Source organism: Salmo trutta, chromosome 23, assembly GCF_901001165.1.
Source record: "Salmo trutta chromosome 23, fSalTru1.1, whole genome shotgun sequence".
In the NCBI taxonomy this organism is placed as follows: Eukaryota; Metazoa; Chordata; class Actinopteri; order Salmoniformes; family Salmonidae; genus Salmo; species Salmo trutta.
The window spans coordinates 16,880,240-16,904,578 of record NC_042979.1 but is presented as its reverse complement, the minus strand read 5'-3'; the positions used below and the strand labels follow the sequence as shown (position 1 = coordinate 16,904,578).

The window sequence follows — 24,339 nt, the reverse complement described above, 5'->3', positions numbered from 1 at the left end:
AATTTTGTGAAACTCATGAGAGACAATACAGCCACATTACCATAACCATGTTTATAGAAAAGTCTCAGTTATGAGGCTTACATTTAATGGTTGAATTAAATAAATGATTAAAGACGAAACTATTTGTGAAATTATGTAATGTGATTTCAGACTGTTCAACCTCTCTGGGGTATGTGGGACGCTAGCGTTCCACCTGCGGGACACACTATTCAACAGCCAGTGAAATAGCAGGGCGCCAAATTCAAAACAACAAAAATCTCATAATTCAAATTTCTCACACATACAACTATTATATCCCATTTTAAAGATAATCTTCTTGTTAATCCAACCACATTGTCCGATTTCAAAAAGGCTTTACGACAAAAGCATAACATTAGATTATGTTAGGACAGCGCCTAGACAAGAAAAACCACACAGCCATTTTCCAAGCAAGGAGAGGCGTCACAAAAACCAGAATTACAGCTAAAATTAATCACTAACCTTTGATGATCTTCATCAGATGGCACTCATAGGACTTCATGTTACACAATACATGTATGTTTTGCTCGATAAAGTTCATATTTATATCCAAAAACCCCATTTGACATTGGCGTGTAATGTTCAGAAATGTTTTGCCTCCCAAAACTTTGGGGAATGAGCACATCAATTTACAGAAATACTTATCATAAGCGTTGATAAAATATTCAACTGTTATTCAAAGAATTATAGATACACTTCTCCTTAATGCAACCGCTGTGTCAGATTTCAAAAAAGCTTTACGGCGAAAGCAAATTTTGCAATAATCTGAGTACAGCGCTCAGATATCTAAACAAGCCATACAGATACCTGCCATTTTGGAGTCAACAGAAATGAGAAAAATGACATTATAAATATTCACTTACCTTTGATGATCTTCATCGGAATGCACTCCCAGAAATCCCAGTTCCAGAATAAATGTTTGTTTTGTTCGATAAAGTTAATCTTTATGTCCAAATACCTCCATTTTGTTTGCACGTTCAGTCGAGTAATCCAAATCCACTGTGCTCGCGCAGTGAGTTCAGACAAAAAGTAAAAAAAGTTATATTACAGTTCGTAGAAACATGTCAAACGATGTATAGAATTAATCTTTAGGAAGTTTTCATCATAAATCTTCCATAATATTCCAACCGGACGATTCCTTTGTCTGAAACAAAATTAAAAGGAACACAGCTTATTCTCATGTGTGTGCGCACGATTGAGCTCATGTCATTTTCTCAGTCATCTGATTCCAATGGCTCTTATTCTCTCCCCATTCACGGTAGAAGCATGAAACAACGTTCTAAAGACTGTTAACATCTAGTGGAAGCCTTAGGAAGTGCAAAATGACCCCATTGACACTGTATACTGGATAGGGAATCACTTGAAAAACTACAAACCTCAGATTTCCACACTTCCTGGTTGTATTTTGTCTCAGGTTTTTGCCTGCCATATGAGTTCTGTTATACTCACAGACATCATTCAAACAGTTTCAGAAATGTCAGATTGTTTTCTATCCACATCTACTAATAATATGCATATCCTACCTTCTGGGCCTGAGAAGCAGGCAGTTTACTACGGGCACGCTTTTCATCCGGAAGTCAAAATACTGCCCGCTAACACCGATGAAGTTAATGAAGGAAACTCCAATTCCCTTTGGAGTTTAACTAAATCAGAGGACCACCCATGAGCACAGTTATGGTCTGGCGTCATGGGACAGGCCCTTTTCTGCTCTTCCGAATAAAACACCCACCTAGGTTTTCTATCACCTGACCGAGCTTACCTCAATTACAAGATGGCTAAGGGTTGAGACCAGACCAGCTTACCTCAATAATGAGAGGGCTTAGGTTTGAGACCAGACCAGTACCTCTATCACAGAGGGAAATAAGGGTTTGAGTAGATTGCTGAATATTTTAACCATCCCACGTGGTTAAACTCTTAGACTATCAATACCGACAGAATAAGAGCAAGTCTTTTTGATATTAATTACTAGTCTGCAGCTAGGAATTCGGTATCATTGAACGCGAAGACCGACAACCGCCGAAACATCTACTCTATAACGACATGAATGAGTGTTACTCTGAACTATCCATCCTACCACGGCAGAGAGAGGGAGAGAGGGCGGACAAACTCTCCAACAGAAACAAACTTTTCAACAGAGATCCCGACGACACACTGAGCGTAAATATGTATATTGATTGCAAGTATTCCCGATTGAGTGAGCGTTCATGTGCAAAGGATTAGCATTTCAATTGTTATAATTATCAACTCTAGTGTCTTATCTCAGCCAACCCCCACTTCCCTTTTTGTCCACCAAGCCGCGATACCGGTTTATCCCACTAGGGAAACTCCGCTATCATTTCCTTGTAACTATCTACTGTTTGTTTATGCATTTCTGTGAATTACTTAGTTAGTAAATAAATTATTTAAAACAATTGATGTATTGATGACTCATAGTGAAGACTGGGTTCGTGCAGATAACCAACAATTTACGACGTTTTGGAATAAGACTAACGTGAGCTAAATAATAATTCATTAATTCGAAGACTAATTGATCAGATATTAAAATATCTGAAAGTTATATTAGGAAAATTGTAAGTTTGTAATCTGAATATTTTGCTTGCTGCCCCGACTTCCTAGTGACAGTTACATGATTAATCAGTTTAATCGCGTAATAATAATTACAGAGAATTTTTGATAAAGATAAGTCTTTAGTTTTAATGATGCCAAAGACACGACACTGTCTATAAAAAAGTGGTCAGATGAAGCAGATGCTAAACTACAGGACTGTTTTGCTAGCACAGACTGGAAAATGTTCTGGGGTTCTTCCGATGGCTTTGAGGAGTACAGCACATCAGTCACTGGCTTTATCAATAAGTGCGTTGAGGACGTTGTCCCCACAGTGACTGTATATACATACCCCAACCAGAAGCCATGGATTACAGGCAACATTCACACTGAGCTAAAGGGTTGAGCTGCTGCTTTCAAGGAGCGGGACTCTAACCGAGAAGCTTATAACAAATCCCGCTATGCCCTCCGACGAACCATCAAACAGGCAAAGCATCAATATAGGACTAAGATTGAATCGTACTACACTGCTCCGACGCACTTCGGATGTGACAGGGCTTGCAAACTATTACAGACTACAAAGGGAAGCACAGCAGAGAGCTGCCCAGTGACACAAGCCTACCAGACGAGCTAAATATCTTATATACTCGCTTCGAGGCAAGGAGCACGCCCCCATTCTCATTGATGCGGCTGTAGTGGAGCAAGTTGAGAGCATCAAGTTCCTTGGTGTCCACATCACCAACAACCTAACATGGTCCAAGCACACCAAGACAGTTGTGAAGAGGGCACGACAAAACCTATTCCCCTTCAGGAGACTGAAAAGATTTGGCATGGGTTCTCAGGTCCTCAAAAGGTTTTACAGCTGCACCATCAAGAGCATCCTGACGGGTTGCATCACTACCTGGTATGGCAACTGCTCGGCCTCCGACCGCAAGGCACTACAGAGGGTAGTGCGTACGGCCCAGTACATCACCGGGGCCATGCTTCCTGCCATCCAGGACCTCTATACCAGGCGGTGTCAGAGGAAGGCCCTAAAAATTGCCAAAGATTCCAGCCACCCTAGTCATAGATTGTTCTCTCTGCTACCGCATGGCAAGCGGTACCAGAGCGCCAAGTCTAGGTTCAAGAGGCTTCTAAACAGCTTCTACCCCCAAGCCATAAGACTCCTGAACAGCTAATCAAATGGCTACCCAGACATTACCCCCCCCACGCTGCTGCTACTCACTGTTATTATCAATGCATAGCCATTTTAATAACTCTACCTACATGTATATAATTACCTCAATTACATCGACACCGGTGCCCTCTTGCACATTGACTCTGTACTGGTACCCCCTGTGTATAGCCTCGCTATTGTTATTTTACTGCTGCTCTTTAATTATTTGTTATTCTTATCTTTGACTTTTTTAGGGATTTTCTTAAAACTGCATTGTTGGTTAAGGGCTTGTAAGTAAGCATTTCACTGTTGTATTCGGCGCATGTGACAAATAAAATTTGATTTGATTAGTGTTAAACAGAATGGATCAATTAAAACTCACATAAGCAAAGAGCTGACTGGGTCTGTAACACTGTTATAATGATAATAAACAATTACTAGTTTAGAGAGCACGCTCTAAATGTTCTGAAATGGATTCCTGTAATTTACTAGGGATTCATGAATACACATTAGTGTATAGAAGAGAAGGCGGTCAGAGCTGTTGAACACCCCAGCTGCAGTACAGTACTGTGGATGATGATTTGCATGCGTTTGGAGTGGTTATGTGCTTCTCGATGTGCTGCGCTACTTTACTCTTTAGGCAATGGTAATGATAGGCCTGGTCTGGTAATGACAGGATACAGCCACGACAGCCCTCCAGGAATGTTAGTCCTGATTCAGCCTCATTTTAGGATTCACATGGAGCTGAAGCCAAACCTCGTAAAAATATATTTGTGTGTGAGTGAACGCGTGCTTGTGTTAATCTGTGTATGAGCATGTTTGTGTTTACACTGTGGATGGTGATCTGATTATAGTACATAACTGGTAAGGGGGGGTGTATGCTTGCGTCCTATCCCCCCATTCCAAACAGACCGCAGCGGCGCTACATAGTTTGTTTGTCAGAGAGATAATTGGCTCGTTGCAGGGCTGCTTGGGGGACCTGGAGAGCTGCATCACACAGAGCTAGCGTGACAGCAACGTCACTCTCTATCCCAATCGCTCCCTCACCTCTTCCCCAAACACAAAGTCCCCCCTCCACACTCCCTGTGTTGATCTAACAGCCACTGCTGATCTGATTGAGCTGTCCTTATATCTCTTCAACTCTCTCTCACTAGGCTAAAGCATGCTTAGCCCTTACTGTACCATGGACTTTAATACACGTACTGCACAACTACACTACAACCAGAGCGCAGCAAGGGCTTTTAGGTCACTGCACACTGCACTAGTTATGGCCCGTGGCCTAATCATGTGCCACCACATGGTCTGCCAGCTGATGCTACTACAGCTCAGGCTTTAACATGACTATGATGGGTAGGATTAGAGTTGTGACTTGAAGAATGTTGAACTTTCCTGCACTGCAATACGCTAAAAAGCTATTTCCTCCCACCTTCCCATCATCAGAGCATTGAAAGATGTCAACGACAGGGAATGTAAATATTTACCTTCTGTGACATTCTGCTGAATGCGGAACAGGAGGGTGTTTTGGGCAAAGCTGCCTTTGGTATTCAGGAGATGATTGACACACCACCTCCCTTTGTTTCATTATGGGTGGCTCTCTAACCAGTAACAGAGCCCAGTGACTAGGGGATTTGGCACCACTCAGATGGATCCGTTCTCATCAAAGCCCCTCGTCGATTGGTTCTGAGGACCCGGCTTCGTTTAATTAATGTTGTTATCTCCGCTTGTAAGTCCCATTGACCTTTGCAACAATACACCAGCTTTTTCGTCTCTTTGAAAAATGAATGAAAAGCTTTTCATGTTGTCATTGCTGCGTCCAGTGAATGCCATGCTGAAAATGTCAGTGTGGCTAATGGCACCTTTTCTAAAACGTGTTAAGACTTGATGACAGTTTTGAATGTACTTTAGAGGAAATCCCTATCATGATAAATTGACTGAATTATCACGATAACAATAGATTGAACAATAAGCTTAACATTATTGTGCACCGCCGTTTTTTAAAAAACTATTACTACTACTCATTTAAATGTTGTAGGTGTCAATCGTCCCATCAACAATCAACCAACCGTATTATTCATTTCAAACTTCACATTTCTCTAGTAGAACCCTATAGGTTATTTATTGTAATGAACGATATCACCAAGGTAAGTGGTCGGTTTGGTTGGTGTTGATCATTTTCGTCCCAGCTCTAGGAAGGCAGACTCCTCTGCTGATTCACCATACATTACATAGGAGGGCTTGCCACTTTCCCAAACTCCAAACTCATTTCCGGAGTAATCCGCACCCCTGATAACCCTGTAATATGTACTTAGAGACCAGCAGAGAGCTGTTGTACCAGAGGGCTCCCCCTGCATTCCCTTCCATTTGCTGTGTGCTGAATGTGTTCAGTGAAGGTGAGGGGGTACCAATGCCACGTGTCAGACGATATTACCGCTCTCTGCAGCCTGTCACTTCTGCTTTGCTAGGAGATTTCCTCTCTGGCCTGACGCTCCAGCCAGATGCGGCTGCAGACTCGCTACAGAGGTGGTGAAGGCCAGGGGAACAGTTACTCCAAATTGTGTTTTCTCTGAAATAACATGCATGGCAGCGTTCCCATAAAGAGAGAGCTGGTGTAGCGGCAGCAGGGGTGATAGCACCGTCCGGAAGTGAGAGAGGAATTTAAAGAGAAGGTTTACATGTCACTGATGGAAAGTGTCCCTCCCTTCCACAGAAGAGCTCAGTCTTAAGCAACTGTGGAGTTTAGAGATTGTTTCCTCCACATGCTTTTTTAACCGTCCATCTTCTGACTTTACTCCTGACTCTCGCTTTCCCTCTAAATATCTCGCTCTCTCTCCCTTTCTCTTGCACCCTCTCTAGTTCAATCGAGTACATGCTTAACTGAATGAACAAAAAGACGGAATGCAATATGACATTTTATTAAATAGTTTGGGGAATGGCCACGTCTCTGAGGGAAGATCCTTGGCGCCAGATGTTTATGGCCACCCTGCTACTTGGTTTGCTGCTGGGAGGCTGGAGAATATAACCATTATTCGAGATAGAACTGATTGCAAGGACTGACTTAACATATCAAGTTATTGCAGAAGACATTTTGTTTATGACGAGATAAAATACAAATGAAATGAAAATGCCTAGAGGAATGAAAGTTAAAGGCAGTAGTAGGTCTACTGAGCTCATAAAGCATGGATGAAGTATTCATTTTTTTATCACTGAAGACTCAATTGATAAGATGACTGTGATATTGCAAAGCACCACTTGTGAAGAAGGCTACGATTATGCATGTAAGCCAACTTTATAATGTAAAATATGAATGAATATGCTTACAGACTATAGGAAACATGTTGTCTCTGATTATTATGGATCAAATCAAATCAAACTTGATTTGTCACATGCGCCGAATACAAGTGTAAACCTTATCGTGAAATGCTTACTTACATGACCTTAACTCTTCTTGAACTGCACAGTTGGTTAACAAAATATTTACCAAATAAACTAAAGTAAAAAATTATAAAAAATAACACAATCAAATTAAAATAATGAGGCTATATACATACAGGGGGTACAGGTACCGAGTCAGTGTGCAGGTTAGTTGAAGTAATTTGTAGATGTAGGTAGGGGTGAAGTGACTAAGCATAGGTAATAAACAGCGAGTAGCAGCAGTGTACAAAACAAATGGGGGGGGCGTGTCAATGTAAATAGTCTGGTGGCCATTTGATGAAGTGTTCAGTCTAGAAGCTGTTAATAAGATTTTTGGTCCTAGACTTGACGCTCTGGTACCGCTTGCCATGTGGTACAGTAGCAGAGATAACAGTCTATGACTTGGGTGACTGGAGTCTCTGACAATTTTAGGGGCTTTCCTCTGACACCGCCTATTATATAGGTCCTGGATGGCAGGAAGCTTGGCCCCAGTGATGTACTTGTCCGTACGCACTACTCTCTGTAGCGCCTTATGGTCAGATGCCGAGCAGTTGCCATACCAGGCAGTGATGCAACCCGTCAGGATGCTCTCGATGGTGCAGCTGTAGAACGTTTTGAGGATCTGGGGACCTATGCCAAATCTTTTCAGTTTCCTGAGGGCGAAGAGGTTTTGTTGTGCCCTCTTCACGACTGTCTTGGTGTGTTTGGACTATGATAGTTTGTTGGTGATGTGGACACCAAGGAACTTGAAAGTCTCGACCCGCTCAACTACAGCCCCGTCGATGTTAATGGGGGCCTATTCGGCCCTCTTTTTCCTACGATACCAATCCATGATTGCTGGTAATGGAGTGTCGGCGTGGCCGTTCGACAAGCTGCTTTTGGGTTCACCTTAGTTCAAGTCCGCTCATATGCAATCATATAGCTGTAAACAGCAGCAACCAGCCTGTGTAGACCAGTACACGGGAGTTCTCACAGCCAGGCAGGGCACGACCATGAAAGACACACCAGTGTTATATGGAGTTCCGTACATTGTAATATATTGAATAGAGAGCAGAGAGTGATAGTGAGGGAGAGAAAACAGTTCAACACGTTTAAGGGGAAAGAGTAAGCCTGTGGGCTATACACCTGAAACCAAACAGAAACCTTAGACTGCAAACGTGTGCTAGATAAATATGACATGACAAAAATATACATAGAAATATACATAGACCTATGATGAGTGAAGTAATTCCTTGAACTGGGAAGCCTACACCCCGTCTATCCTGTACATATGACACTGACATTTGATTGACTTGTGCAGTCACGATAGCCACTACAACGAAAGCTATATTATAATAATGATGTGTATTCATTGCTTACAGAACTTAAGAATTAAATTACAATGAGTAGGCGGCAGGCCTAACGATGAGTATCGTCAGATAAATATAGGCTAGTCTTGAATTATACTTGCAAGCCACTACCAGTAGCATATGTGCCTGTGTCCCTGCAGACAATAGCCATATTTGGAAATAACTCTGTGCGCTCCCTGCAACAAAAAACTTTATGACACAAGACAACATATTGTTTAACAAATGGTTGAGTGTACCCCATGAATAGCCTCGGGAGTATGCATACAAGGAGCATTTACGATAAACCAGATCTGATAGCTGAAATGGAATAATATTATGTATCAACGTGGGATGACGGCTAAACACGGCCGTAAATCATAATTTATGTAATTTATCAAGCTGTCTTCTCCTGGGGGGAAACATTAAGCACAACACATTCTGGCAAATGCGCAATGCTACCACGAACACTGCGATGGAAAGGATACGCTGTAGCCTGGGATCTGAGGTTTTAAAGATGTACAGGGTCGTTGGTTGCGGCAGCAAGAGCGGCCCGGGTGGAGACAGTAGAGGTAGCCGCGGTGAATGTTGCAGCAGAGGAAGAAGGCCCAGAGACAGCCATCTTAGAGTTTTCCCCCTTGCTGGCAAAGCCAATTTCTGGAACTTTTTCCTCTCTTTGGGAGAAACGACCTCTTCTCCTGAGAACGGGATGCCGTCGACTGGGAGTTGCAGAGATGAGTCAAACACATTACATTAGTAGCCAGTAGGAGGAGCTCTTGGCTGGACAGGCCTGGGCTCATGATCCCCAGAATTTCATCTGAAAATGGTCCCACTTGCGTGAGGAAATTGCATTTTTGTGCCCAGTTTATAGTCTACAAGGTAAATAGGTGAATGACGTTCCGCACATGGCCAATAGGAAAGGGTAGAAGAAATAAGACGCTGTGCTGATATGTTTTTATTCATTCCCACTATGCCCATAGATTTTGAAACAAAGTGAATTATGTTATGGATGAAGTTAAACGAGCCTTCAGACAAGCCTTCCTGATTGAACTTCTGTAAACTACATGAAATCAAATCAAATTAAATTCAATTGTATTTGTCACGTGCCGAATACAACAGGTGTAGGCCTTACTGTGAAATGCTTACTTAACCAACAATGAAGTTTTAAGAAAATAGAGCTTAAATTTTTTTTTTTACTAAATAAACTAAAGTTAAAAAAAAAGTAGCACAGTAAAATAACAAGGCTATATACACGGGGTACCAGTACCGAGTCAATGTGCGGGGTACAGGTTGGTCGAGCCTTTTGGACATAGACTTGGCGCTCCGGTACCGCTTGCCATGCGATAGCAGAGAGAACAGTCTATGACTTGGGTGAATGGAGTCTTTGACAATTTTTGTGGCCTTCCTCTGACACCGCCTAGTATAGAGGTCCTGGGTGGCAGGAAGCCTGGCCTCAGTGATGTACTGGACCATATGGAGTACACTCTGAATAGGTGTTGTCGTGCCCTCTTCACGACTGTCTTGGTGTGTTTGGACCATGATATTTTATTGGTGATGTGGGCACCAAGGAACTTGAAGCTCTCGAACCGCTCCACTACAGCCCCATCGATGTTAATGGGGGTGTGTTTTGGCCCTCCTTTTCCTGTAGTCCAAGATCAGCTCCTTTGTCTTGCTCACATTGAGGGAAAGGTTTTTGTCCTGGCATCACACTGCCAGGTCTCTGACCTCCTCACTATAGACGGTCTCATTGTTGTCGGTGATCAGGCCTACCACCATTGTGTCGTCAGCAAACTTAATGATGGTGTTGGAGTCATGCTTGGCCACGCAGTTGTGGGTGAACAGGGTGTACAGGAGGGGACTGAGCACTCACCCCTGAGGGGCCCCCGTGTTGAGGATCAGCGTGGCAGATGTGTTGTTGCCTACCTGTACCACCTGGGGGGGCGGCCCATCTGGAAGTCCAGGATCCAGTTGCAGAGGGGGGTGTTCAGTCCCAGGGTTCTTAGCTTAGTGATGAGCTTTGTGGGCACTATGGTGTTTAACGTTGAGCTGTATTCAATGAACAGCATTCTCACATAAGTGTTATTTTTGTCCAGGTGGGAAAGGGCAGTGTGAAGTGCAATTGAGATTGCGTCATCTGTGGATCGGTTAGTGCGGTATGTGAATTGGAGTGGGTCTAGGGTTTCCGGGATGATGGTGTTGAACTGTACTGAACTATAGGCATATGAATACACCCCTAGACTGTTTGTCTCTTGCCGTTGTCACAACGCGGTAGGAGATATGGGCTAGGACACGTCTTGACAGGCACGCCGCTACCCCGAGCCAGGCAGAAGCCACAGAGGCCACGCGAATCAGGACTTTTTTTGATTCACTTCAACACCTTTTCCACATGACATGTCATGCTCCTCGAGGGCCTAGCAGAAGCCGTCGTATAGGCAGAGTGCTGCTTTAGCATCCTAGAGGGGGACTTGTTCCATGCTGTCGACTGTCTCTAATATAGAATCCCAACATTGGCTCATCATCATCATCCACTCTGTACTCTCTCTATGATATTAGAACACAGTCTGGTTAACAGGACTCTCAATAGATTCATTTAATCCAATGATGCATATACAGTATAGTTTATGTAGCTCAGAGAGATGTAAAGGCCATGTGCAGTAATGATGGGACTGGCTCCGTGGCCGGGTCGTCTGTACAGTCTATGGTGTTTCTGTGGTGTTGAGGTTTGTTTTTCACAGTGGTGTCCCCTATTGTTTTACCAGTCAGTCCTATGAGTCATCCTGCTCTTGGATCAGTATCGCTACTCCTTTTATATGATGTGAGGTTTTAGGGTCAGCTTATGAGTAACGTCTCACAGAATCATTATGAGTAACGTTTCACAGAATCATTATGAGTAACGTTTCACAGAATCATTATGAGTAACGTTTCACAGAATCCTTATGAGTAACGTTTCACAGAATCCTTATGAGTAACGTTTCACAGAATCGTTATGAGTAACGTTTCACAGAATCGTTATGAGTAACGTTTCACAGAATCGTTATGAGTAACGTTTCACAGAATCCTTATGAGTAACGTTTCACAGAATCCTTATGAGTAACGTTTCACAGAATCCTTATGAGTAACGTTTCACAGAATCCTTATGAGTAACGTTTCACAGAATCCTTATGAGTAACGTTTCACAGAATCGTTATGAGTAACGTTTCACAGAATCGTTATGAGTAACGTTTCACAGAATCCTTATGAGTAACGTTTCACAGAATCCTTATGAGTAACGTTTCACAGAATCCTTATGAGTAACGTTTCACAGAATCCTTATGAGTAACGTTTCACAGAATCCTTATGAGTAACGTTTCACAGAATCCTTATGAGTAACGTTTCACAGAATCGTTATGAGTAACGTTTCACAGAATCGTTATGAGTAACGTTTCACAGAATCGTTATGAGTAACGTTTCACAGAATCAATTTACTTCTTGACTGAAAGAAGCCAGCATGCTACACTGTGAGAGGGAGAGAGACAAGGGGGTGAGACTGGTGGAGAGAAAAGGAATTAAACATTACTTTAAAGGGAAAGACAGAAGGAGTGATAGAAGGAGATATAGCTGGTTCCTAGGGGAGCATAACATCACAAGTCTCCCAGTGTGATGTGTCCAGACATCAGGAGAAGAGAGGCTGTGCTTGTCAGTGTCTCAGGGGTTAATTATGTTTGACTCCACTGCGTGTGCGTACGTGTGTGTACATGTGGCTTTGTACGTGTGTGTGTGTGTGTGTGTGTGTGTGTGTGTGTGTGTGTGTGTGTGTGTGTGTGTGTAAACATCCCTTTTGTTCCACTGGTTGTCTCTGGGAGGAGAACAAAGACAGTGACTGTCCTTTAGAGCTGGAGGAACACGAAAGCCTGTTATTAGAGGGGTCTGTAAGTATTAGCATTAACACTGTGACACGTCTTCTCTGCTGTGTCGGTATCAGAGCAGGCCCTGTGTCCCATGCTGAGGCCTGTCACTGAACAGGGGACAAATTGGTCTGTTAGGTTTGCCCCTGTTCACCTCCTCCCCGTGTCCTTGTCTGTCAACACCACAGACTTCTGCCTGGTTTTGGAGTGTTTTTAGTGGTGGTGGAGGAGCTTCAGAAAGCGGGCCCTCAGGCACAGAGGCACTGTCCCAGACACACTACACAGGCTACATGGAACCATGCTGTGAACACTGCCTAACCCCATCCAGCTGAGCTCTTTCTCTCTCATGTAGCCTACACTTTCTCTTATTTTGTCTTTTTATTTCTCTGTTTTCTCGTGACATCGTTTTTGCCCAATCTCTCCTGCTGTCTGTCTGTCTGTCTGTCTGTCTGTCTGTCTGTCTGTCTGTCTGTCTGTCTGTCTGTCTGTCTGTCTGTCTGTCTGTCTGTCTGTCTGTCTGTCTGTCTGTCTGTCTGTCTGTCTGTCTGTCTGTCTGTCTGTCTGTCTGTCTGTCTGTCTGTCTGTCTGTCTGTCTGTCTGTCTGTCTGCTCTTTCTGTCTGTCTTTTATCTCTGTCTGCTCTTTCTGTCTGTCTGTCTCTCTTTTATCTCTGTCTGCTCTTTCTGTCTGTCTGTATGTTTGTTTGTGTCATCTTTATCCATTGTCACATATAAATATACCTTGTATATTGCCATGTTGTAATATAACCAATCGATAAGGATTCAAAACCTTGTGTCTAGTCTCAGTGGGTGTCTAATCCATTGCCTCATACTCTGATCACAATATCACTTTCCCCACCAGTCGCTCCACCTTAAACATCCCGCTCCTGAAATGGCCTCGTAAAATAAGACCTTCATGTTCAATTAAGTCTGCGACACGTGTTATTAAAGCGCGTGGCTGACACCTGCCCTGTACCCTCGGTATGCTGCTGCCTGCTGCTCAATCTGACTGCCGCTGCCTGCCTGGCTCATAATTGAGCAAGGCAGCCATTGATCTTATTCAAATTCCCCTCCTTAAGGAGAGGAGCGATTTCCCTGGCTGTGGATCAGGCCCTAATCAGGTCCTTGTTAGCCCCAGACCACGCTGTCTTTGGACCAGACCCAGGCAGGGAGCTTCACAGTGGAGGTCAGTCTAGGCCAGTCATTAATGGGGTTTAGGGATGGAGAGAGCCATCCGGATAGTTGGCCACTGGATGACTCATCCCTATGGATGGGGATCTAGTTATATTATGAATGTACAGTAGGCAGAGGTCAGATAAGTTGGTAAGCATTGTAATGGGGTTTGTGCAGTCTGCAGGTGCTCAGTTAGTGGGTTTGTCCATGTAAGAGGCTTAGGGAAGGAGATGGGTGTAGTTTTGAGAGCTGGGGTAGTGACTGTTATCAAAGCACTCTGTTAGTGACTTATGCTCTAACTTCAAGATTAAGTGAAGAGTTGTGAAATGTTAAAAAGCTTAGTGAATTATTGTAGTAATTTAATTAAAAGAAGAAACCCAACTGATTTTCTAAGAGAAATGTGCTTTTTCTGCCATACTGTGCTCCTGCTCTCTTGCTGAGTTTTGGAGACATCTCCCAGCTCTCTGGAGCAGTGCTCTTGTCTCTGTCAAGGATCTGTCAGAGACATCCTTAGACTTTAGAAATGCAAACTCTGCTCTGCTGAAGATAAAGAGGCTTTGCCGAAAGCGTCAGAGGGGTTTGGCACTGCCAGTCGTGACAATGCCCTACTTTGAAAAATAAGAGAGAGAGAGGAATCTGTGCCACGCGTGGTGCCATCCTCTAGTCAAGATAACTTTGAACTAGTTCCAAAATGAAGTGATCTGTGTCAGGGGCCCGTTGTGAATGTGCCCTTCATATCCTCACTGGCCCAAATTAATAGGCTTTCTGCCTGATAACTCTTCAAAGCAATTTATTATAATCACTATCTTTCATTAGTGTACTGTGGTTATACTATAATTATGACTTATTGGGTAGAGGCGAGTATTCTTCAAAAGATTGTCCTGGGTTTCGAGTTAATGTATTACTTATTAATACAGTATATTCATATATACAGTAGTCATGCCCATATGAAATCTATTCATATGTTCATTTTACATCTGCCGCCTATGGTGGAAAATGGGTCACCCACTGAACTGTTAAATATTGTTGTAATTATGTTTAATCTAAAGCTATTAGTATAGCTTACTCCTCCTTAGTGTCAAGTGCCCAATGGGTTATTGGGTAATGAACTGGTCCTAAGAGTCAACAGCATATTGCTATATGATGATCTGTGTACCCTTTGATATTGGGAACCCTTTGCAGGAACCCTATAATAGAGTATACACTGAGTGTACAAAATATTAAGAACACCTTCCTAATATTGAGATGCACCCCCTTTTGCCTTCAGAAAGAGCCTGAATTCGTAAGGGCATGGTCTACAAAGTGTCGAAAGCATTCCACAGGGATGCTGGCCCATGTTGACTCCAATTGCTCTTGATACACATGGGAAATTGTTGAGAGTGAAAAACCCAGCAGCGTTGCAGTTCTTGACACAAACCTGTGTGCCTGTCAACTACTACTATACCCCTTTTCAAAAGCACTTTAAATATTTTGTCTTTTGCATTCACCCTCTGAATGGCACACATACGCAATCCATGTCTCAATTGTCTTAAGGCTTAACAATCCTTCTTTACCTGTCTCCTCCCCTTCATCTACACTGATTGAAGTGGTTTTAACAGGTGACATCAATAAGGGATTATAGCTTTCACCTGGATTCACCTGGTCAGTCTGTCATGGAAAGAGCAGATGTTCCTAATGTTTTGTACACTCAGTGTATGCTTGTCATAATACAGTGATGTAATGTGTTGATATACAGATTGTTGATCTACGGCCAGTACTGCAGCCACATGGAGAATGCCCAGAAGATACTGGATGAACTCATCGCCACGCGGGAGGACGTTAAGATGAAAGTAGAGGTACAGTAACCACACACACACACACACACACACACATATCCCTCCCCCTCCCTTACCACCTGTTCAACATTGGCGCAAAGTTGATTCACAACCAGCCATGGTGTTTTGAATCATGACATTTTACTATGATAGTTTGGCTTCCATCTAAAGCTACTGTGCTGCAGTTGGACAAACAGCAATGGTCTGCAGTGAAAGATCTGCTAAACCTGGAATCCCCAGCTGGCCCAAATCATGGCCCACTGCTGGCCCAGCCATGCTGGTGGGTTGACCCGGCTCTAGTACTGTAGCATACAGTGCATTCCCTTTTCCACATTTTGTTACATTACAGCCTTACTCTAAAATGGATTAAATAAATGTTTTGTCTTATCAATCTTAAAGCTGCCGCGGTCATCCCCCTCTTCAAAGGGGGTGACACTCTAGACCCAAACTGTTACAGACCTATATCCATCCTGCCCTGCCTTTCTAAAGTCTTTGAAAGCCAAGTCAATAAACAGATCACTGACCATTTCGAATCCCACCGTACCTTCTCCGCTGTGCAATCCAGTTTCTGAGCTAGTCACGGGTGCACCTCGGCCACGCTCAAGGTACTAAACGATATCATAACCGCCATCGCTAAAAGACAGTACTGTGCAGCCGTCTTCATCGACCTGGCCAAGGTTTTCGACTCTGTCAATCGCCGTATTCTTATTGGCAGACTCAATAGCCTTGGTTTCTCAAATGACTGCCTCACCTGGTTCACCAACTACTTCTCAGACAGAGCTCAATGTGTCAAATCAGAGGGCCTGTTATCCGGACCTCTGGCAGTCTCTATGGGGGTACCACAGGGTTCAGTTCTCGGGCCGACTCTTGTCTCTGTATATATCAACGATGTCGCTCTTGCTGCGGGTGATTCCCTGATCCACCTCTACGCAGATGACACCATTCTGTATACATCTGGCCCTTCCTTGGTCACTGTGTTAACCTCTATGGGCTATGTGGGACGCAAGCGTCCCACCCCTGGTACACCCTATCAACAACAGGTGAAATATCAAGAGCGCCAAATTTGAAAACAATTAAATGTCATAATTCAAATTTCTCAAACATACAACTATCTTACACCCTTTGAAAGATAAACATCTCCTTAATCTAACCACGTTGTCCGATTTCAAAAAGGCTTTACGGCGAAAGCATAAAGTTAGATTATTTTAGGACAGTACATTGAAAATAGCTGTGTGTAATGTTTTGTCAATGCAAAGACACGCGTCACCAAAAGCAGAAAACCAGCTAAAATTATGCACTAACCTTTGACAATCTCCATCAGATGACACTCCTAGGACATTATGTTAGACAATACATGCATTTTTTGTTCTATCAAGTTCATATTTATATCCAAAAACAGCGTTTTACTATGGCGTTGATGTTGAGGAAATCTTTTCCCTCCAATACCGCCAGTCAAATCAGCACAACAAATTAAATAATTACTATTTGAAAAAGCTCATAATTTATGTCCAAAAAGCTCCGTGTTGTTAGCACATGATCTAAGCCCGCCGGACTTCTCTTCATGAAAGAGGGGAGAAAAAATATTTACGTTCGTTCAAACATGTCAAACATTATATAGCATAAATCATTAGGGCCTTTTTCAACCAGAACGTGAATAATATTCAAGGCGGACGATTGCATTCTCTTTTAAAATGTATTGGAACGAGAGTACCCAACATGAACTCGCGCGCCAGAGTCTTGTCGGCCACCACCGTTCCAAGGCTCTTGTTCGTTCAGTTCTCACAGTAGAAGACTCAAACAACTTTGTAAAGACTGGTGACATCTAGTGGAAGCCATAGGAAGTGCTCAACGATTAATAAGCCCCTGTGTGTTTCAATGGCATAGGCTTAAAGGTAATTCAACACATCAGGTATCCACTTCCTGTCAGAATTTGTCTCAGGGGTTTGACTGCCATATGAGTTCCGTTATACTTACAGACACCATTCAAACAGTTTTAGAACATCCAGAGTGTTTTCTATCCAAACCTGAACAATAATATGCATATTCTAGCTTCTGAGTTGGTGTAGGTGGCAGTTAAAAATGGGCATATTTTTTTTTCAAAATTCTCAATACTGCCCCCTAACCTCCAAACAAGCTTCAATGCTATACAACACTCCTTCTGTGGTCTCCAACTGCTCTTAAACGCTAGTAAAACCAAATGCATGATTTTCAACCGTTCACTGCCCACACCCGCCCGCCCGACTAGCATCACTACTCTGGACGGTTCTATCTTAGAGTATGTGGACAACTACAAATACCTAGGTGTCTGGCTAGACTGTAAACTCTCCTTCCAGACTCATATTAAACATCTCCAATCCAAAATAAAATCTAGAATCGGCTTCCTATTTCGCAACAAAGCCTCCTTCGCTCACACCGCCAAACATACCCTCGTAAAACTGACTATCCTACCGATCCTCGACTTCGGCGATGTCATTTACATAATAGCTTCCAATACTCTACTCAGCAAATTGGATGCAGTCTATCACAGTGCCATCCGTTTTGTCACCAAAGCCCCATATACCACCCACCACTGCGACCTGTATGCTCTAGTTGGCTGGCCCTCGCTACATATTCGTCGCCAGACCCACTGGCTCCAGGTCATCAGAAGTCGATGCTTGGTAAAGCTCCGCCTTATCTCAGCTCACTGGTCATGATAAGAACACCCACCCGTAGCTCGAGCTCTAGCTTGTATATTTCACTGGCCATCCCCAATGCCAACTCCTCCTTTGGCCGCCTTTCCTTCCAGTTCACTGCTGCCAATGACTGGAACGAATTGCAAAAATCGCTGAAGCTGGAGACTTATATTTCCCTCACTAACTTTAAACATCAGCTATCTGAGCAGCTAACCGATCGCTGCACCTGTACATAGCCCACCCAATCTACCTACCTCATCCCCATATTGCTTTTATTTACTTTTCTGCCCTTTTGCACACCAGTATTTCTACTTGCACATCATCATCTGCTCATCTATCCCTCCAGTGTTCATTTGCTAAATTGTAACTATTTCGTTACTATGGCCTATTTATTGCCTTACCTCCTCACGCCATTTGCACACACTGTATATAGACTTTCTTTTTTTCTATTGTGTTATTGACTGTACGCTTGTTTATTCCATGTGTAAATCTGTTGTGTTTGCTTTATCTTGGCCAGGTCGCAGTTGTAAATGAGAACTTGTTCTCAACTAGCTTACCTGGTTAAATAAAGGTGAAAATAAAAATAAATAAACACACAATACCCCATAATACAAAGTGAAAACAGGTTTTTAGATTTTTATTTTATTTACATAAGTATTCAAACCCTTTGCTATGAAACTCGAAATTGAACTCAGGTGCATCCTGTTTCCATTGATCATCCTTGAGATGATTCTACAACTTGATTGGAGTCCACCTGTGGTAAATTGAATTGATTGGACATGATTTGGAAAGGCACACACCTGGCTATATAAGGTCCCACAGTTGACAGTGCATGTCAGAGCAAAAACCAAGCCATGAGGTCGAATGAATTGTCCATAGAGCTCCGAGACAGGATTGTGTCGAGGCACAGATCTGGGGAAGGGTACCAAAAAATGTCTGCAGTATTGACGGTCCCCAAGAACACAGTGGCCTCCATCATTCTTAAATGGAAGAAGTTTGGAACCACCAAGACTCTTTCTAGAACTGGCCGCCCCGGCCAAACTGAGCAATCGGAGGAGAAGGGCCTTGGTCAGGGAGGTGACCAAGAACCCAATGGTCACTCTGACAGATGGGAGAACCTTTCAGAAGGACAACCATCTCTACAGCACTCCACCAATCAGGCCTTTATGGTAGAGTGGTCAGACGGAAGCCACTCCTCAGTAAAAGGCACATGACAGCCCTATTGGAGTTTGCCAAAAGGCATCTAAAGGACTCTCAGACTATGAGAAACAAGATTCTCTGGTCTGATGAAAACAATATTTAACTTTTTGGGGTCAAGGGGTCTGAATACTTTCCGAATGCCCTGTAAGTAGAAGGCGGGTCTCTAGGTCCCAGTACGGACGCCTGGATATGTCCTAACACAGTGAAACACTCTTAACCGTGAGGAGCAGAGGTCTACAGAACAGTACTGTACAGTGTCCAACTGCCCTCTGTCACTGAGGGACATGTACTTCCCGGTCAGCCCTAACCACACATATTACAGTTAATACACATATTACAGGATGTTAAAACCCCCTGGCTGGAAGCGAGCATCGGAGAGAGGACATAGAGAACTCTGTCTGTGTTAGGGACATAGTAACTTCTCTGTAGCAAACTGGACCCAAACCAACTCAGAAGTGATGATAGAGGAAGGGTAGTTACTGATGATAGGAGAAGGCTATCTCTGTGGTGAAGGGGGATTAGGGTAGACTAGGGTGCAGGATAGGGGGAAGGCCTGAGATTGACCATTGTAGTGGTTTCTTCCTGCTCATTCTAACTGTGTTTGTGTGAGAGTGTTCTCTCTCTCTCTCTCTCTCTCTCTCACACACACACACACACACACACACACACACACACACACACACACACACACACACACACAATGTGGCTTTTAAATTGGATAAGGATCAGAGTTATCCCTTCAGGAGAGAGAGAGAGACATCAGGTCTGATAATCTTTGTGTAGAGCAGAAGACAGCATTCAGCATCTACTGGGTTACGATGGCTCATGGTCTGTCTCAATGCATTTCAATGCAGCTGTATGGCTCGTTGTTTTTCTTAATAAAAAAGGAGATTGTTATGGCTATTATTCAGACAGAGGGACGAATGTTTTCTTTATTACTCATACAGTAAAGGAATATCCATATCAGTATGAATGGCCTGATGTAGTTGTTCACTAAGGGGTAAGGACAGACAGGGATTTGCTACCTTTTAATAAGCTGTTGATACTGTTGTTGGAAGGCACAACTGTAGCAAAGTGGTGTAGTGATAGTTTGAAATGACACTTTTGTATCAGAATGTGTACACTTTGGCTGCTGTTGTAGTTATCAACTGTGAAATGTATGATGTTTCTTGTTGTTGTTGTAGGAGTGCACTATGAAGGTGCAAGAGGGCAAGTTCAAGCTCCAGGACCTGCTGGTAGTACCCATGCAGCGGGTTCTCAAGTACCACCTCCTACTTAAGGTAAGGTGCATCGCAAACCTAAACTCAGCAAAAAAAGAAACGTCTTCTCACTGTCAACTGCGTTTATTTTCAGCAAACTTAACATGTGTAAATATTTGTATGAACATAACAATATTCAACAACTGAGACATAAACTGAACAAGTTCCACAGACATGTGGCTAACAGAAATGGAATAATGTGTCCCTGAACAAAGGGGGGGTCAACATCAAAAGTAACAGTCAGTATCTGGTGTGGCCACCAGCTGCATTAAGTACTGCAGTGCAGATTTGCCAGTTCTTGCTGTGAGATGTTACCCCACTCTTCCACCAAGGCACCTGCAAGATCCCGGACATTTCTGGGGTGAATGGCCCTAGCCCTCACCCTCCGATCCAACAGGTCCCAGACGTGCTCAATGGGATTGAGATCTGGGTTCTTTGCTGCCAATGGCAGAACACTGACATTCCTGTTTTGCAGGAAATCACGCAGTATGGCTGGTGGCATTGTCATGCTGGAGGGTCATGTCAGGATGAGCCTGTAGGAAGGGTACCACATGACAGAGGAGGATGTATTCCCTGTAATGCACAGTGTTGAGATTGCCTGCAATGACAACAAGCTCAGTCCGATGATGCTGTGACACACCGCCCCAGACCATGACGGACCCTCCACCTCCAAATCGATCCCGCTCCAGAGTACAGGCCTCGGTGTAACGCTCATTCCGTTGACGATAAACACGAATCCGACCATCACCCCTGATGAGACAAAAACGCGACTTGTCAGTGAAGAGCACTTTTTGCCAGTCCTGTCTGGTCCAGCGATAGTGGGTTTGTGCCCATAGGCGACGTTGTTGCCGGTGATGTCTGGTGAGGACCTGCCTTACAACAGGCCTATAAGCCCTCAGTCCAGCCTCTCTCAGCCTATTGCGAACAGTCTGAGCAATGATGGAGGGATTGTGCGTTCCTGGTGTAACTCGGGCAGTTGTTGTTGCCATCCTGTATCTGTCCCGCAGGTGTGATGTTCTGATGTACCGATCCTGTGCAGATGTTGTTGCACATGGTCTGCCACAGCGAGGACGTTCAGCTGTCCATCCTGTCTCCCTGTAGTGCTGTTTTAGGCGTCTCACAGTACGGACATTGCAATTTATTGCCCTGGCCACATCTGCAGTCCTCATGCCTCCTTGCAGCATGCCTAAGGCGCGTTCACGCAGATGAGCAGGGACCCTGTGTATCTTTCTTTTGGTGTTTTTCAGAGTCAATAGAAATGCCACTTAATTGCCTACCGTCTGTAAGCTGTTAGTGTCTTAACGACCGTTCCACAGGTGCATGTCCATTAATTGTTTATGGTTCATTGAACAAGCATGGGAAACAGTGTTTAAACCCTTTACAATGAAGTTATTTGGATTTTTACGAAATATGTTTGAAAGACGGGGTCCTTTTGCTGAGTTTACATTACAACTTGTGCCAGCCGTTATGCATTCATGTCAATGGCAGTACTGTGACACATTTACATGAATCCTCAGTACCATCACTCTTCACAAAAAAGGGACATTTTTCAAGATAATATGAACATCATGAGATTTTCTTGGTATAGCTGTTGAATATGCTAGGTGTTTCTCTTGGTATAGCTGTTGAATATGCTAGGGGTTTCTCTTGGTATAGCTGTTGAATATGCTAGGTGTTTCTCTTGGTATAGCTGTTGAATATGCTAGGTGTTTTAAGGGTCAATCTCACTCGAGCGCCCACTCAGTACACATCTTGGTGTCCCTCTGTTTCCCCCTCATCCCATTCCTCTACAAGGCCCTGTGTCTCTGGGTCCCTATGCCCACCCACATGGATTAACCATGCAGACTGTGTGGCCAGTACGCACAGAGACCCAACGAAGCCTTCTTCCAGGAACTCTCCCATAGTAGTCATGTTAGTAAAAACAAGCTGGTCAGGCTGTCTGATTCAAAACAGAATGAATTAACTAATCTCAATAATGAATGATGTGGGTTTAGTTGGTGACGTGGGTATGGAGAGAGTAGAGGTGAGCAGAGTGCATGGCAGGTAATGATGATGGGTGGACTGCAGTGAGTGGTTTTTCAACTCAGACTGGACTGACTGACTGACTGGCTGAATGGCCTGCAGGACTTCAAGAGAAGAGAAACTGTGTTCAAATCAGCCATGCTGTAATCGTATTACATGCAGCCCATTTCACTGCTTCCCATAGCTTTGTGGTAAAGGATTAATATGCTGTGGCCTCAGGGCTTCAACTGATAGGCTGTGTGTGTGTACCTGTGTGTGTGTGTGTGTGTGTGTGCGTGTGTGCGTGCGTGCGTGCGTAAGCCTTAGCATCTTTACTTCATGACCTGGGTGTTGCAGATTCCACTGTGATGAAGACATAGCTGGTCTTTGTCAGAATTATCAGAATTACACAGTACACAGCTCATAATATACTGTAGCAAATCATTCTGTCTTCAATGAAGCAGCCAGCAGGCCTCAACTCACCAAAAGCCTCATCTTACACCATCACTCTCATATTATCTCCCCACGCTCCTAAAAACTGCTGAAGCATGAAGTCCAGCTGAATGGGTCAGTTGTAAGATCACATGCTGTGTATGTACATATGTTCCACTAGTGCCGTGCCTCTGAGAGGCAGAGAGAATAGATGTGTACTGGCCTAAAATAACCCTCATTGTTTGCAGCAGCATTCATATTTTGGGGAAAAACGCACAGATTTTCTCATAAAGTATTCAACGTATTTATGCAGTAAAACACATTTTGAGGTGACGATGTTTAGTGAGAGTTCATACAAGTTACATGAGTGTAACTTACAGGGAGTTGATCTGTTTCTCTCCGCAGTGTGTGGCTGTCATGCTGAGTTATGTCAATGTTTTGTGGACTGTGTGGTGTATTTTGGTGTATAGTGTGCTCCACTGATGGAATGTAACATTCTCTTACAGGAGCTGGTGAGTCATTCAACTGACCGACCTGAGAGACAACAGCTCAAGGAGGCGTTGGAGGCCATGCAGGTGTGTATGTGTGTGTGTGTTTGTGTGTGTGCACGTGCACGTTTGTGACGTTATTCCGGATATGACCATTGATTATATGTTTCTATTCATTCAGAACAATGCTTGGGAGCATAGTGTAAAAAGTTATATTGTAGCTCTAACTCGGGCAAGATATAATAGATGTTGTTCAGATGTACTGGTGTAAAACAATGCATCTCTGTCGCTGAAGGACCTGGCTATGTACATCAATGAAGTGAAGAGAGACAATGAAACCTTGAAGAAGATTAGTGAATTCCAGAACTCCATCGAAAACCTTGTAAGTAACTCTGATTGCTGTAAATGACAGTACTTTCCTACAATCAGCACTGATGCTTCATCGATAAGGAATTTTTTAACCCTTTTGAGATTTATTGAGCATCAATTGCCCATCCCTCTGGCCCCAACACGTTCCTCAACATCTCTCAGTGGACAGCCTGGAACATTTCTTCTCTCTCTCTCCCTCTCTCGCTCTCTCTCTCTCTCTCTCTCTCTCTTTCTCTTTCTCCTCTCTCTGCCTACCTCATCCCTCGCTTTACCTGTCCCACTCATCTGCAATTATCATGTCTCTAATAAATAATTTATTCTCCCAGAGCGTGAGCAGACAGGCTTTTTAAGTCTCCACGAATCCCAAACTTAAGTGTGTCGCACAAGGCAGTAACAGCAGCTGGCTTTTAATGGCCTTAATATGTGTTTTAAGTGAAGCCTTAGGGATAGAGAGCCACAGGCTGCTACTTCAGATATGTCTGTACGTCTGTATGCCCATTGTATCCCGGACAAGATATAACTGACACATTCTGAAGGGGGTCATATGGTCAGAGGTGAAATACTCATGTCAATGTTATGATAGCAGAATTAAATG

The 24,339-nt window shown here is 43.6% G+C and overlaps 1 protein-coding gene across 11 annotated transcripts in view; it reads left to right on the top strand.

The window, feature by feature from the left end:
* The window catches only part of LOC115159493 (guanine nucleotide exchange factor VAV2), a 216,772-nt gene that overhangs the window by 180,760 nt on the left and 11,673 nt on the right, over positions 1-24,339 (top strand). For all 11 annotated transcript variants that reach the window (XM_029709261.1, XM_029709272.1, XM_029709269.1 and 8 more), the window contains 4 exons: positions 15,245-15,344; positions 20,380-20,475; positions 23,394-23,462; positions 23,671-23,757. In XM_029709261.1, coding sequence (XP_029565121.1) covers positions 15,245-15,344; positions 20,380-20,475; positions 23,394-23,462; positions 23,671-23,757 — 352 coding nt within the window. The remainder of the gene's footprint in view (positions 1-15,244; positions 15,345-20,379; positions 20,476-23,393; positions 23,463-23,670; positions 23,758-24,339) is intronic.